Source organism: Geotrypetes seraphini, chromosome 19 (assembly GCF_902459505.1).
Source record: "Geotrypetes seraphini chromosome 19, aGeoSer1.1, whole genome shotgun sequence".
Taxonomy (NCBI): Eukaryota; Metazoa; Chordata; class Amphibia; order Gymnophiona; family Dermophiidae; genus Geotrypetes; species Geotrypetes seraphini.
The window spans coordinates 18,027,620-18,043,887 of NC_047102.1; the positions used below are offsets into that span (position 1 = coordinate 18,027,620).

Below are 16,268 nucleotides of genomic sequence, written 5' to 3' on the forward strand. Positions count from 1 at the left end.
ATCGCCCTTTACATGTGCCAGGGTAATAAAACAGGAGCATTACCGCTGGATTCATCATTTAAAATTAGATGGTGGGAGGACATTGCCTGTTGCCACTGATTTAGCTTTCTGCTACACAATTTGTTGCCTGATTAAGTAGGTAATGGAAATAATAAATATTCTACAAAGCAGACGCTTTCATTTGAAATTCGTGCCTTGGCTCCTTTTAGACAGATACATCGCAATACGTGATAAATGTGATTTAGAATTGAAGGTCATGATTCCCTTTATTTTTTGTTAAAAAATAATCTTAATACAAATAAACTGTCATTAAGTTATCTATAGTATGCAACAGAATGACAAATTAACTGTTATTAGAAAAAGACTCATTCCTGGATATAAGCCCAAAAAGCCCCTTTTTTTCATCCTATAATGATAAAATGGGAGAAAATAAATGTGCCTTATAAACAGTGTATTACTGCAAGAAAGTTAATGAGAAAATGTTTTAGGAATGATCTACTGCATATTTTATTTATCTTGCTTGTGTGGTGAATTTGTTCTTAGTCTTCAGCATGTTTACTTGGTGTGTTCAAAATATGTCTTTGTCGCCCGTCTGTTTAGGCTGCATGAAAACAATTTGTAGACCCCCATGAGAAATGACCTCTATTTCAACCGTGCTACGGCCACTGTCTGCCTGCCAATTGAGTTGATTAAGAAATAAAAAGGTTACATTTAAAAGAACCTTCTCTGTATGATATGGTGTGGGTTTTTTTATTATCGTATTTAAACAATAAATCACATTTACTTGTACCTACAATACAAAGCCAAACAACCATCACAATAAAAAAAAAGTGTTCAAGCAATTTGAACTTCAGGTGGTTCAGTTTTTCAATATACCTTTACCACACACACTATATCATTCCCTGTCTAAGTATCTGCAATCCTACAGATGGGCCAGGGTCCCCCGTGGTGTTCCTTCTCTTAGGCAATTAAAGCTGATTAGAAACAGCAACTCCCTCTTTTCATTCCTTCCCCCCTCCCCCCAATAATGCTCAGTTACAACTGCAGGCTCTGTATGGAAGTCTGTCCCATATTGGTAATATCATGCAGTATTTAAAAATCAGTAGTACTCATTCCTATGTTACTGAACATTCTTAATGCCAAGACATTACACATTAGACGACTCTACCTCTCCCTAGCATTTCTCATATCTCCTTAGAGTAAGCTGTGTTCAGAACCATATCATAAATAATGTAATTTCTGATGTAGCCAGTGTGGAGCAATCAAAGCCAGTGGATTAACACAGCTCCTTCCAAATGTGCAAGGGATCTGCTTATGGGGCCCTTTTACTAAGCTGTGTTAGGTGCTAACACATGTCTAATGTATGTCATGGAATCGCTCAGGCATCCTGTAATAACTGCCAAATGTGTGTGCACTAACTGCATGGTAAAAAAAATTTATGTGAGGATATGTGTCAGTGGATGGAGAGTGGGCATTCCTGTGATAGTCAATGCATCTACATTGGCACCATGTAAGATATATTTATAGCTAGAACATAAGAATAACCTTACTGGGTCAGACCAATGGTCCATTTAAGCCAGTATCACATCTTTACGGTGGCCAATCCAGGTCACAAGTACCTGACAAAAAACCAAAAAGTAGCAACATTCCATGCTACCAATCCAGGGCAAGCAGTGGCTTACCCCATGTCCATGTCAATAGCTGACTATGGACTTTTCCTCCATGAACTTGTCCAAACCTTTTTTAAAACAAGCTACATTAACCACTCTCAACACATCAGGGACTTCCTTAGACTCCTCCCTAAGGAAGTCCCTGATTGGCTGAGGTGCCTCAGGCTCCTCAGCCAATCAGAGCCTTAAGCCCCTCCCTGTACATCAGATGATGCATTGGGGTGTGGCCTAAGGCCGTCATTGCTGTGCAGGAGGTTGGAGGAACAGGAGGGACCAAGCACCCCTCCTGCTCCCAACGATTTTCAAGGTACGGGGAGGGGGTGAGCCCGGCCCGGCCAGCCGGCCGGCCTAGCTTAAGCTACAGGGAGGGAGGTGGGCCGTACTGGGGGCATCGGCGCTGGGGGGGGCATTAGTGCAGGGAGGAGCATTTTTTAGGGGTTTGGGGAGGGAGGAGGCACTTCGGGGGGGGGGGCTTTTTTATTATTTTTTTTTAACCGAGCAGTTATTTTGCATGTATAATACACACAAACTATCTGCCCGACTAAAAAAGCCGGCAGAAGCCCTGACAGCAGTGATTCAAAAAGTAGTTTTTTCTGTTTCCTGTGAAAAAACTACTTTTTGAATCAGGATATTCACAGCATTGAACTTTTCCAGCTATTTAGCGGGTTCTCTGAGGAAGCCATAGCGGCGAAACGCGTCAGGACCCAGCTGAACACTTGCTGTTGATATTTTTCAAGCTAAGTCTATTTTTGAGATTATCAATTTGAAGTTTATTTACTATTGGACATTACGCTTCTTTATGGACTAATTCAATCATGAACAAGGCTTTAACAATACTTTAAATTACCTTTAACCACAAAATGGTGCAATGATAGATACCATAAGAATCTCTACAGGGGCTTGTCCCCATATTGAGTTCTTACAATCCATCTTTGGAGTCTGAGCACTACTCTAGGTTAAAAGCATTTAAAGTAGCTTAATTGGTTCCTTTACCAGTGTCAGGATATCATTGACCTTTAGGAACTTCCTTCTTATATCTCCCCAGTCGTTTATATTGTGAACACTTTACCATATGTGCATATATATATATATATCATTTATTTCAGACCTGCATGTGTTAAAGCCCTGTATTTTCTTATGTGACAGTTGGAGAGCAAACAGTGATTCGTAGCTTCCCCATTGCATCTATTACTAAAGAGAAGAAGATTACCCTGCAGAATCACCTTCAGCAAAACATGCAGGAGGGTCTCCAGATCCGCTCAGCTACTTTCCAGGTAATCTGTCATACAAGATGTTAAGTATTCAGCACCACATTCTCTAATACCTTCTGTACAGATGGATTGGATATTTTAAAAAGACAGGGATGCAAAGTTTAGTCCTAGGTCTCCATGACTACTGCAACATCCTCCATCTCCACTGCCCCGCAACAATGATAAAACGACTACAAACAGTACAAAACACAGCCCTGAGACTAATCTATTCACTAAGAAAACACAACCACATCACCGAGGCAGACCTCGACTCACACTGGCTCCCAATTCAAGCAAAAATACTATTTAAATTCTACTGTCTATTATTTAAATCCATAAATGGCGACAGCCCAGCCTACTTGAACAACCGCCTAATCCAAACTATCACAACCAGACACAGGAGAACCCAGACACCATTCACATCAAACGGAAAAAACTGTACGATGGCCTTCTAGCCACACAGGCAGCAAAACTAGACCACCAACTCTCTAATCTACTAATCGCGATCCCAGACTACAAAACTTTCAGAAAAGAAATTAAAACCCTGCTATTCAAAAAATCCATGAAGACTAACTAACACCGTATGAAACATTTCAATCCTCTGAAGCAACCCGCTCTACTCTGTAACACCTCTGGGCATGTCCAGAAATCCTCTTCTGAAATCCGCCTTGAACCACAAGGTAATGGCGGAATAAAAATCAGTAATGTAATGTAATATCTGTTATACTGTGAATATCAAAAGTCTGTAGACGCACTAGTTCAAGATGTCCATCTTTTATTACCTTATTTTCATTTGAGAATAAGACAAAACAGCTACATATTTTAGTGATTACTATAGGAGACCCTACAGTAACTGAGAGAGTAAAATTTTCTCAGTATGTTGTTCCGACAAATATCTAAGCAGCCTGGTTTCACTTAGCAGGAATTCCAGAAATTCCATAAGTGGAGCTGCGTCAACATTGAAATTTACATTAGAATTAAAAATTAATATGGCTTTATTATAAAACTGATGATATTATGAAGTTCCTGTAATCATTGGCATACAGTAATACTTTTATTTTCTTGCACTTTAGAAACAGCTCGTTTAAAAACAAACATTAAAATCAAATATTTCCATTTGCTTTGGCCCCTTGGTTCTCTCTTTCTGCCCTTTTTTTGACAATCAATTCTGCTTAAATTCTTTAGGTTTTTTTTTGTGTGTTTTTTCTACAGTTAATTAAAGTAGCATTTGATGAGGAAGTCAGTCCAGAAATGGTGGATGTCTTTAAGAAGCAGCTAATGAAGTTCCGTTATCCCCTGTCCATCTTCAGCACTTTTGCCTTTGCCGCCGGGCAGAGTGCACCACCTCTAATCTTACCAAAGCAAAAAGAAAAAAACACTTCCTTCCGGTAAGAGCAGAAAAAAAAGGCTTGTTTCACCCTTTCCAGGTGCTTTTTTTTTTCCAGGTTTGCATCATATTTAAGAGATTGTTCTCTAAAACATTTAGATCAGACAGGTGCAGTGGAACCAGACCAAACAAATCTGTCAGTAGGAATCAAATTTCCAAGATGTCTTCTTGGAGCAGTCTTTTGGTTATAGTATGTTAGAAACTTGTGGAAGTTAGTTTTAAAAAAATGAATATTATATATTAAATTCTCAAGGGCAGGTTCATAATTTAGTTTGGGCAGCCACTGTTTCCTCTAAACTGGCCAAAAATCCTCCAACTGCATTGCTGCAAGTGTGTGTGTGTGTGTGGCGGGAGGGGAAGGGGGGCAGTGCTTCAGTATTATGTCTTCCATAATTAGATACAGGCAGGTTCCCTGGAGTCCTGCAGAGTTTGTCTTTCTCTATTGAAAATGTGATAGTGAAACAGCACCCTCTATTGGCAGGGCTAATACATAGAGAACTCCCACTCAGAGGAAATAGTGTTTGGCACAACTTTGTTTTTCAAGAGATTGAAGTTTAAGCTTCCTGTGTAGCACTGGCAGGGAGTAATCATTTCACAGTGGTTGGAGGGAAGGGTGAAGATTGCTACGGCTAAAGCAGTCCCAAATGACCATAATTTAGACTGAACTCTCAGCCTCAGAGGGGGTTTTATTTCTAAATTTCAGGGACTATTTTGGTACTTGGAAAAACACATGAGTAAAAACGAGGTAACCATAGCAATGGAATGAGCTTACAAATGTCATTGTTGACATTGCAGTGGAAGATTGGAGACGTGTTCTCAAAAGCATGGCGTCTGTATTACAAGACACGGCACATCTCTGGAGAGTTAAGAAATGGAGTGTGTGTACTTGGATTCAGAGGGCTAAGATTATCTTGGCTGTTTTCTATTGAATATGAACATTGAAATGCATAGTTTGATGTTAGTGAAGTTTGTTAAGGTTACATCTCTGAAGATATGTTCAATAAAAATGATTTTACCAAAGAAAAAAAAAATGAACTGAATGATTAAAACTGCTAGGGGAATGGATGCAGGAATTAGTTCTTGGCCACACAATAAGAACATAAGAAGTGCTGCTGCTGGGTCAGACCAGTGGTCCATCATGCCCAGCAGTCCGCTCACGCAGCGGCCCTTTTGGTCTTACAATAACTGTACAGCTTGGAATGGGGAAGGAATGGCCATGGAGTGCGCTTTGCAGTTAATGCACAATAACTTCCTGTTTGCTGTTAACTGCAGCAGATAGCACAGATCACAAAACGCCAACTCAGTAGGTCGCATTCAGAAAATTTATCCTGCATGTAACATGAAGTAAATGAATTTTCTCTGTGTTAAGTGTATTGACAGATCCTAAGAACATCAGCAATAGTTATCGCAGAGATTTTGCAGTTACCACACAGTAACTGTAGTAAAAGGGCTCATTCTGGTTTATCTTCGTTTCTGAATTTAGGACCCTCTCAAAAAGCATTGTGAAAGGAGCAAAGCGAGCAGGAAAAATGACAATTGGCCGTCAGTATGCACCAAAGAAGAAGACCAGCACGATAGTGGAGGAAAGGGGAAGTCGAGCAGGCTGGAATGAAGACGACGATATATCTGGTACAAAGGAAAAACTGTTTTTCACTTTTCTTTTATAATTTTGAATCCGTATTGGGGGGGAGGGGGTTAACCAGCTGCTTCTTCACGCTTTCTGACTCAATCAGAGCTGGTCCATATTTCGGCTGTGGTGTTTTTTTCACAACTAGACCACTTATTGCCAGGGCCCCCAGTACACATATACCTTGAGTGTGACCACTGGGTGTCACCATTTCACAATAGCTGGTCCTACTGTGTGTTTGAGATGAGCTAGCTAAATTAAAGGTAGACAAAGCGATGGGACCGGATGGTGTATGTCCAAGGGTGCTGAAGGAACTTAGGGAAGTTCTGGTAGCTCCGCTGACTGACCTTTTCAATGAGTCTCTAGAGTCGGGAGTGGTACCAAAGGACTGGAGAAGGGCGGATATGGTCCCTCTCCACAAAAGGAGAAGTAAGGAAGAAGTAGGGAATTACAGACCAGTAAATGTCTGACTTCTGTGGTTAGCAAATTAATGGAAATGCGTTTAAAACATAGAATGGTGAAATTTCTGGAATCCGGTGGATTACAGGACCATAGGCAACATGGATTCACAAGAGCAGTGCTTCCCAAACCCTGTCCTGGGGGACCCCCAGCCAGTCGGGTTTTCAAAATATCCCCAATGAATATGCATGAGAGAGATTTGCATATAATGGAAGTGACAGGTATGCAAATCTCTCTCATGCATATGCATTTGGGATATCTTGAAAATCCGACTGGCTGGGGATCCCCCAGGACAGGGTTTGGGAACCACTGCACTAGAGGTAGGTCTTGTCAAACAAATCTGATCAATTTCTTTGACTGGGTGACCAGAGAATTGGATAGAGGGAGTGCGCTAGGTGTGGTGTATTTAGATTTTAGCAAAAATGTCTAATAAATAAACTGCGTTCTCTCAGAATGGGCCCCCAAAGTGATGGGCTGAGTCAGGAGCTGATTGAGTGGAAGATGACAGAGAGTAATGGTCGATGGAGATCACTCTGAGGAAAGGGATGTTTACCAGTGGTATGCCTCAAGGTTCTGCTCTTGGGCCTGTTCTTTTTAACATTTTCATAAGTGATACTGCTTAAGGGCTATCTGGTAAGATTTGCCTATTTGCAAATGATACCAAAATCTGCAATAAAATAGACACCCTGCATGGTATGAATTACATGAAGAAAGACCTAGCAAAGCTTGAAGAATGGTCTGAAATCTGGCAGCTAAAATTTAATGCTAAGAAATGCAAGCTCATGCATTTGGACTGCAAAAATCCAAAGGAACGGTACAGTTTAGGGGTGAAGAACTTATGTGCACGACAGAAGAGTGGGACTTGGTGTGACTGTATTTGATGATCTTAAGGTGGCCAAACAGGTTGAAAAGGTGATGGCGAAAGCTAGAAGGATGCTAGGGTGCATAGGGAGAGGCATGGTCAGTAGGAAAAAAGGAGGTTTAGAATATTGTGTACAATTCTGGAGGCTGTACCTTCAGAAAGATATAAAAAGGATTGCGTCGGTCCAGAGGAAGGCTACTAAAATGGTATGTGGTCTTCATCATAAGGCATATGGGGCCACTTAAAGATCTCAATATGTATAGTATACTTTGGAGGAAAGGCGGGAGAAGGGAGATATGATAGAAACGTTTAAATAGCATAAAACAATAATTTGTTGCTTGCCAGCGGTGGGGTTACCCACAAGAAACCAGCATTAACTGGAAACATGGAGAAAAAGCCTCAAGTTGTTATAGAGACGGCAATCAACATTGACTTTTATCACTGGCAAAAAAGCTCCACAACTTTCTAATAAGGATTAAGCCCACTATGGTGCATAGGGTATAACAAAAAAGGGGGGGAAAATTGACTTAGTTTATGAGCGGAAGCTCCAATTACATTTCAGCGCTGTGCTCAAATCTCGGCACTTCCAGCGTTGTTTTTCTAATATAAGATGATGAACGCCACTCAAAACCAGTGCAATTCGGCGAAACAACTCCACTCGCTGAAGATTTCAAGCCTCCGAGAAGGCCCTTATTTCACCCTATCACAGCTGCATCAGTGAAATTTCTATAAAATATTTAAATTTCCAAGCTACCACTGTCATGCACTGCAACCCCACCGCTGGCTAGCAACAAATTATTGCTTTATACTATTTATAGTGTTGCTAACTTACTAGAACTTGAGAAACGTTAAAATCCCTACATGATGTAAATGCGAACAAACTGAGTTTCTTTCATTTGAAAAGAAGCTCTGGAATGAGAGGGCAAAGGATGACGTTAAGAGGTGATAGGCTCCGGAGTAATCTAAGGAAATACTTTTTTACAGAAAGGGTGGTAGATGCGTGGAACAGTCTCCCAGAAGAGGTGGTGGAGACGGAGACTGTGTCTGAATTCAAGAAAGCATGGGAGAGGCACATGGGATCTCTTAGAGAGAGGAAGAGATAATAGTTACTGTGGATGGACAGACTGGATGGGCCATTTGACCTTTTTCTGCCATCATGTTTCTATGTTTCTAATATTGCTCTTTTGAAGATGGTAGGCATGGGGAAGGAAGGAAGGAAAGATACCCTGTGTGGAAGAAGTGAGCAACCAAACAAGAAGAGTTTTCATTTCCACTTCCTCTTGTTACCCCTCCTTAAATTACCAGCTTCGTGGTCTTCAGTGATTAACTCTGTTAAAAGATGGATACCTCCACATGGGACTGAGCAGTAGGCTGAGAAGCAGGGAAGTCAGGGTTCAAATCCCCCTGATGGTCCTTGGGCAAGTCACTTAACCTTCCACTGTCATAAGTACAAACACACCCCCTTTTACAAAGCCGTGCTAGCAGCTACTGTGCAGCAAAAGCCCCGAAGCCCTTTAAATCCTTATGGGCTTCGGGACAGTTACTGCAGTGGCCTATGCTATCAGGCTTTGTAAAAGAGGAGGGTTAGTTTGTATGTCCTCTGGGGGGACACAAGAAAAGCCACTGTACCTGAATTGAGTTCTCCTGCAAAAGGCATTCGCTAAATCCAAATCTGTAATGAGCGGGCCTGGCTTAATTAACCCTGAGCCAGCATGAGAACAGATCAACTAATGATTGCTGTAAATTAGATCGTGAACAAATAACTTTGCAGGTTACTGTATATAATTCTTCTGTAAGATTTTCTTTGAATTCTAAATAAAATTTAATCATCAAACTTTTTACATTCACTAACATTTATCCACATAACCATAGCAGTTACAGCTCCATCTCTGAATTGTGTCATAGTTAGCAAATCTCTCTTTACAGTGTCTGATGACAGTGAGCTGCCCACTAGCACCACATTGAAGCCTTCCGAAAAGTCAACTATGGAACAGTTAGTCGAAAAAGCCTGTTTCAGAGACTATCAGCGTCTTGCATTGGGAACCATTAACAGCAGCTCTACTCGTCTAAAAACAGAAAACTTCCGGATAACTGCCTTGAATCGGATGTATTCCCTTTGCAGAAGGTTGTTTTTCTATTTGATACACTGTCTTCTGGGGGGGGGGAATTAACATGCCATAGTATCTATGCAGGTCACAAAGTACTGTGGAATATGCCCCTGTCTGAGAATTTTCCTACAGGAAAAATAAGTGAGGCTGGGGCAGGTCAGCCGAAAGATTTCATCTGCTTCCTCCTCCTGTTCTCCACTCACTTTGCTATTTGCCAGCAGTTCTGGTTTGTGACCCCTGAAGAGATGACAAAATTTGCATTTGTAGTCGCAAAACATGTCTGCACAAAAGGGAAAAAAAAGCTATAATGCAGCTTGTGCAGGTTCACCGAGAGGTGGGTAACAACCTGATGTCCCTTTGAGAACATGTTTAAACTCCTTAGAGATACTAAAAAGTGTTCTGTGGGTGAAAGCAAGAGGTCTCCTTTTTATATGTTGGTAATACAAAGTAGCAAAAGAAACTCGGATATGTGAAATATCGATAGTATAATGTGCCACACTTTCACAAGATATATATATATTGATGTCACAAATAAGTGTAGGCAGTGCTGCTTTAGTTTAAGGGAATGTATATTTCAAAAAACGGAGGAAAAAGCCTCAGACAAATGCCCTCCCACCACCACAATGGTGGATAAAGGTGATTGGGTGGTAACCTCATTAGCAGAAAACCTCCATTGCATTCCCTGTTAAATAAACTATAAACAGGGCTGTCTATGCAATTGATAGATGAAAAAAACTTTCAACTTATCTATGATCGGTACACTGACGATGGCCCGCGTTTCACTCTTTTTGAACAGAGGAGACGTTCACGTCCCGGTTAAAAGCTTGATCGGATTTTGTTACACCCTGAGGCAGCAAGTTGGTGAAACGCGGGCCATCGTCGGTGTACCGATCATAGATAAGTTGAAAGTTTTTTTCATCTATCAATTGCATAGACAGCCCTGCTTATAGTTTATTTAACAGGGAGTGCAATGGAGGTTTTCTGCCAATGAGGTTACCACCCAATCACCTTTATCCACCATTGTGGTGGTGGGAGGGCATTTGTCTGAGGCTTTTTCCTCCGTTTTTTGAAATATACATTCCCTTAAACTAAAGCAGCACTGCCTACACTTATTTGTGACATCAATATATATATATCTTGTGAAAGTGTGGCACATTATGGTAATACAAAGTAGACCTCGGGCTTTTCTGTAATTTTTTTTTTTTTTTTTAATTTTGTGATGAAACAGAGGCACAGCAGGATGGAAGCCTCGAATAGAATGGAGGAAGAGGCTGGGGGTCACTGTTTCAGGAATCTATGTTTATATACATATATGTTGGACAATTTTAAAAAAATCTATTTTTGCCCATAAAACACTGTTTTACCTACAGAATTGTCTTTTAAAAAGTAACCTCACACCTATTATCTTATTATTAATAGGAGAAGACTTAGGCAGTCTAAATGAAAAGAGTGAGAGGGCTTTTAGACTGGTAGACAAATTTGCAAATTGGTATAAGTGATATGTAGTTTTACAGTGGCAATTATAAAATTACATCCCTAAGTTTTTGTTTTTTTTTCTTTACTTCTCAAACATTGTAGAATAAACTATTTCTTGAAGAGATCTTTAGTATTATAGTATCCGATCAGAGTGGGATCTCCTTAACTTTACGAGTAAGGCTTGTGAGGGAGGTAGCTAGCATTGCCGTGGAGGAGTGTCCTAATGGTTGGTGCAGTGGGCCCGAATCTGGGCAATCAAGGGTCAGGTTCTCTCCTTGAGACCTAGAGCCCTGCTTGTCTCAAGTATCCACTTTGATTGTAAGCAATTTAAGGCAAGGAATAATTAGACCTGAATATTTATCATCATTGTACAGTATGGGGGTAGTTCTTTAAAGTGGCACATAGATGTGGATGCCACATATGTGTCTCAGAGGCATCGTAAAGTGTAAGTCAGGCACCTCTGTGCGCTAGACACTATAAAGTAATAGCATCTAAATGCAAGGAAATATACACTTGGACCAAATATGGGCTAGCTACAGATGTGCCACCTACTTGGGCACATCATTTATAGTATACTGTAAGCTACACACTTCAACTTTGATGTTGACCATTCAGAGCTTTGGACAGAAATCACATTGGGCCAGATGCACTAAAGTCAGCAATCGTCTGATGATCGTCACTAAACCAGTTTGGACTGATTTAGCAACGATTGCCTTTACCAACCCGATGCTCACCACGTGGTTTTCTGCATGATCGCTCATTCTCTGATCCAACCATGCAATAAGCCCATTAATATTGAAATGTCATATAAACTGGCAGACTTATTGATGCTCTAATATGGTTTCCCGATGCACAATATTTGCCCCATTTAAAAAGATAAAAATGCACCACCCCCACCCTGCAGCAGCGTAAACAGCAGGAGGGATGCCCACTTCCTCCTGCCATGCCAACCCCACCCCCACATGAGAAAAATTGGCAGGAGGGCTGCTCACTCCCTTCTACCATGGCAACTCTCCCCCCCCCCACATGAGAAAAATTGGCAGGAGGGCTGCTCACTCCCTTCTACCATGGCAACTCCCCCCCTCCACATGAGTGAAAATTGGCAGAAGGGCTGCTCACTCCCTTCTACCATGGCAACTCCCCCCCCTCCACATGAGTGAAAATTGGCAGAAGGGCTGCTCACTCCCTTCTACCATGGCAACTCCCCCCCCTCCACATGAGTGAAAATTGGCAGAAGGGCTGCTCACTCCCTTCTACCATGGCAACTCCCCCCTCACATGAGTGAAAATTGGCAGGAGGGATGCCCACTCCCTTCTACCATGGCAACTCTCCCCCCTACATGAGTGAAAATTTGCAGGATGGATGCCCACTCCATCCTGCCATGCCAACCCCACCCCCACATGAGAAAAATTGGCAGGAGGGCTGCTCATTCCCTTCTACCATGGCAACTCTCCCCCCCCCCACATGAGTGAAAATTGGCAGGAGGGATGCCCACTCCCTCCTGCCATGCCAACCCCACCCCCACATAAGAAAAATTGGGAGGAGGGCTTCTCTCTCCCTTCTACCATGGCAACTCTCCCCCCCTCCATGAGAAGAATTGGCAGGAGGGCTGCTCACTCCCTTCTACCATGGCAACCTCCCTCCTCACATGAGTGAAAATTGGCAGGAGGGATGCCCACTCCCTCCTGCCACAGGATGCTCCCCTAACCCCCCCCCCCCCTTTCCAGGTACCTTTTTCCAAAGTTGGAAGCAGGAGGGAAGCATGGTTCCTCCAGTTTCAAGGCCCACCAGTCCAAATGATGGGCCTTCCCTCCCAAGGCCCTGATTGGCTCAGACACATAAGGCCCCTCCCAGTTTTGGCCATGGGCTTCTCTCTCAGTATCCCATGTGATGCATGGGAAGGGGCCCAAGGCCCTGATTGGCTCAGATGCCTAAGGGGAGGGGCCTTAGGTATCTGAACCAGTCAGGGCCTTGGGCCCCTCCCTGTGCATCACAAGATGCACTGAGGAGAGAAGGCTCACCATTTTGGATTGGTGGGCCTTGAAGGTGGAGGAACCGTACTTCCCTACTGCTTTCAACTTCAGAAAAAGCTACCGGGTGAGGGTAGGGGTTTGGGGGAGCATCCGATAGCAGGAGAGAATGGGCATCCCTCCTGCTTTATTTTGTTTATTTGGGGGGAGGGGAGGGGATGGTTCTCTGTTGGCAGGAGGGAGTGGACATCTTTTCTGCCAATTATCTCTCACACAGGGGGGGGAGGCGCCATGGCAGAAGGGACATCCGTCCTACCAATTTTATTTCTCTTGCAGAAGGGGGGAATGGAGTCGCCATGGCAGGAGGGAGTGGGCATCCTTCATACCAATTTTCTCTCGCACGGGTGTGGGGGGAGGGTAGTCGGCATAACAGGAAGCAAGTAGGCATCCCTCCTGCCGATTTTTGCTTGCAATGGGGAGGGAGAGTCGGTTGGTCCCCGATGCCGGTTCGTCAGGGAGATATCGGGCAGGGCTGTCATCGGTGGGAGGGGGCTTTATTTATTTTTTTATGAGGCAGATATTGTGCATGTGTAACCCCAAGCACATCATCTGTGCCCATTTTTTTTTAAAAAAAAAGGTTTTTTCCCTGAACAGACTGTTTTGGGGCTTCCCCTGCTGGCTCTGCATATGTGTGAGAGTCGCTCTCACAGCGATCAATCGGACAGTAGAGTCAGGGATTACGACAAACCTTCACGCAAATCATTTGCATGCAGAATTTTTAGTGCATCAATAACTGTTTTAGAATGGGCCAAAAATCAGATCAGAGCGGTTCCACACGGTCTTACCGATCCTGTTTAGTGCATCTAGCTCATTGTGTTGAAAGACACCACAGGTCTGCATGATGCTTTGTTTTAATTAAACAGTCAGATTCCCCTGGACCACACCAGTTCTAAGTCAGCTGCTAAGTGCCAGCCGAGGTGAGATGCTGGGAGGGGAAGGGGTGAGGCAGGGTAAAGGCGCCCACTGCACCTGGAATAATTTACGGGAAAGCCCTGGATCATATCCAGGTTTGCCAGCTCCTCATCCAGCTAGGGCACGCGCCCAGCCTCACCCCTGCCCAACCAACCCAGCCCTTCGAGCCAGTCCATATCCTAAGGTTATGGATCTGACTTTCCTTCCGTACATTCTTCTAACATGCCAGAGGCTGCTCACATTGGAGACCTGCTGTAGCCTCCCATTGACATGGCAAAAGAGAGCACGCCTATTCATGGACACCAATGCCAACCTTACGCTAGTATTCTATAACAGAATCTTGGTGCCAGGATGCCGTCGTAGAATTAGTGCTAAGCGCACAGTATTGGAGTACCTGAATTGAGTTGCCCTGTATGTATCCAGTAGAACTATAAAAATGTGTTATTAATGATAGTGCATTGCAAACATCAGTATATTGTGCTAAAATATTTTAAGAATAAGTTTCAATATCTCTCTCTTTTGAATGAAGTTATCCAGGTCTTCTAGTCGTGCCTCAGTCTGTTCAAGACAGCAGCTTGCAGAAGGTGGCTCGATGTTACCGACATAATCGGCTGCCTGTTGTTTGCTGGAAGAACTTGAAAACAAATGCTGTGCTGCTCCGGGCCGGTGGCTTCCATGGAAAGGGAGTGGTTGGTCTCTTCAAATCTCAAAACACCCATACTGCCGGTTAGCTGTTGTTTCTCGATATTTGGGTTGACTTCTCTGTAAAGCTGTATTTGTCCTGTTCAAATCTGGATTCTTTGCAAACTTTAATGCCTTTATTACCAGCATAAGTTATCCAAACTTGATGCCTGGTCTACTGAGCTCATCTACTTAATGTCTGAGTAATTCCTAAAGTTGGTCCAGGAGAAGCTATACCTGTCTCTATATGTTAAATGCACATCTACTTTCCAGGGGTTTCTTTTATACAATAGGTATGACTTTTGTAAATCCGTGTGTCATCACTGATCTTAATTAACGGATGTGAACCACTTAGAACTCATTGGGTATGGCGGTATACAAGAATAAAATTATTATTATTATTATTATGACCATTTCTGCTGTAGAAGGTATGCACCCTGTCATAGAATTAGTCTTATGTGGATTTTTTTAAAAGGTATTTCCACAGGTAAAACAGTGTTTTATACTGAGAAAGGCTTTTATGAAATTCTCCTCTAGATAGACAGAATGTAGACTTGGATATCAGCCACAAGAAGCAGCTCTATGGTAATTGTCTCTTTATTTGAGTGGAGCGCATTTCCTTAATATATTTTTAAAAAAAAATTTTAAAGCCCAACATGGATGTGTGACAGCATATATTGATGTCCAAAATAATAAAGTCATAGGCATACTGTTATCTTGCAGTTGTACTTTTATGTACATCTAAATTAAACATATATATTACCGTACTGCGCACATACATATACCCACACTCTAATATGCAACTGAATTAAAAACACATGCATACATTAATTTCAATACACACATAAATTATGCAAATAAACACACAATGACGGCAGATAAAAAGACCTGAACGGTCCATCCAGTCTGCCCATTAGTAATTCTCATTAAAAATACATGATTAAATTAACTTGTCTCTTCTTTGATATTTCTGGGCCATAGACTAGAGTCCACTTGGTATTGTCCTAGTCTCTACAGAAAAACTTCATCTGTGCTTTCATAAATAACTTAAAAATTGACATTTTGTGGTTGATATCGAACTCTGTTTTGACTGTGGTTTGTGTGTTGGATTTTGTCTCTCTTCTTGACTCTCTAGATATGTAGGTAACCTTCCCTTACCCTACTTTCCCCCAATAGTCCAAAATCTCCCCAAAGCCCAGCATCCCATTTCCCATTCCTCCCTTCTCCCCTAGGTAGCCAGCATTCTACTTTCCCTCCCTAGCCCCCTCCCCCCATGGCCACATTCATCATCTTCCCTTCCCCAAGCTGTGTCCAGCATCCTCCCCCTTCCTCCCATTATTGCCCTTCCTTTTCCCCAGACTCAAACCAAAGTTAAAAACAGACTCCATGTTGACATGAGACCTTTAAACACAAGCCCCTGCTCAAGTCCTGCCACATCCCATCTCCTGCCCACCCCACTACTGATAACAGGAGTTCTTGCTGAGGGGAGGGTGGGATGAAGCAATGCTTGAGCGTGGATCCGTGTTTACAGATTCTGTTCTTGCGCCATCTGCTTTCAACGTTGGCCCAAATCCAGGAAAAGATAGGTAAGAGGACATACACACTGAACACGAGATGAGGCAGAAAAAGGAGATATCTACTCTTCTGCTGCCCACAAATGATGCCGCATAGTCCACCTAGTGGCAGGACTGACCCTAAAAATAGGGGACAAATTTAGGAGCCTAACTTTACTAAAGCCACAGCAAAAGTGGCTTTAGCACACTTATGTGGGTCTTTCCTGTGCACTAAGGCCACTTTTGCCATAGA

The 16,268-nt window shown here is 42.6% G+C and overlaps 1 protein-coding gene across 2 annotated transcripts in view; it reads left to right on the plus strand.

The window, feature by feature from the left end:
- The window catches only part of SBF2 (SET binding factor 2), a 571,734-nt gene that overhangs the window by 365,645 nt on the left and 189,821 nt on the right, over positions 1-16,268 (plus strand). For both annotated transcript variants that reach the window (XM_033928005.1, XM_033928006.1), the window contains exons 23-27: positions 2,817-2,944; positions 4,133-4,308; positions 5,791-5,936; positions 9,182-9,380; positions 14,311-14,507. In XM_033928005.1, the coding sequence (XP_033783896.1) occupies positions 2,817-2,944; positions 4,133-4,308; positions 5,791-5,936; positions 9,182-9,380; positions 14,311-14,507 (846 nt within the window). The remainder of the gene's footprint in view (positions 1-2,816; positions 2,945-4,132; positions 4,309-5,790; positions 5,937-9,181; positions 9,381-14,310; positions 14,508-16,268) is intronic.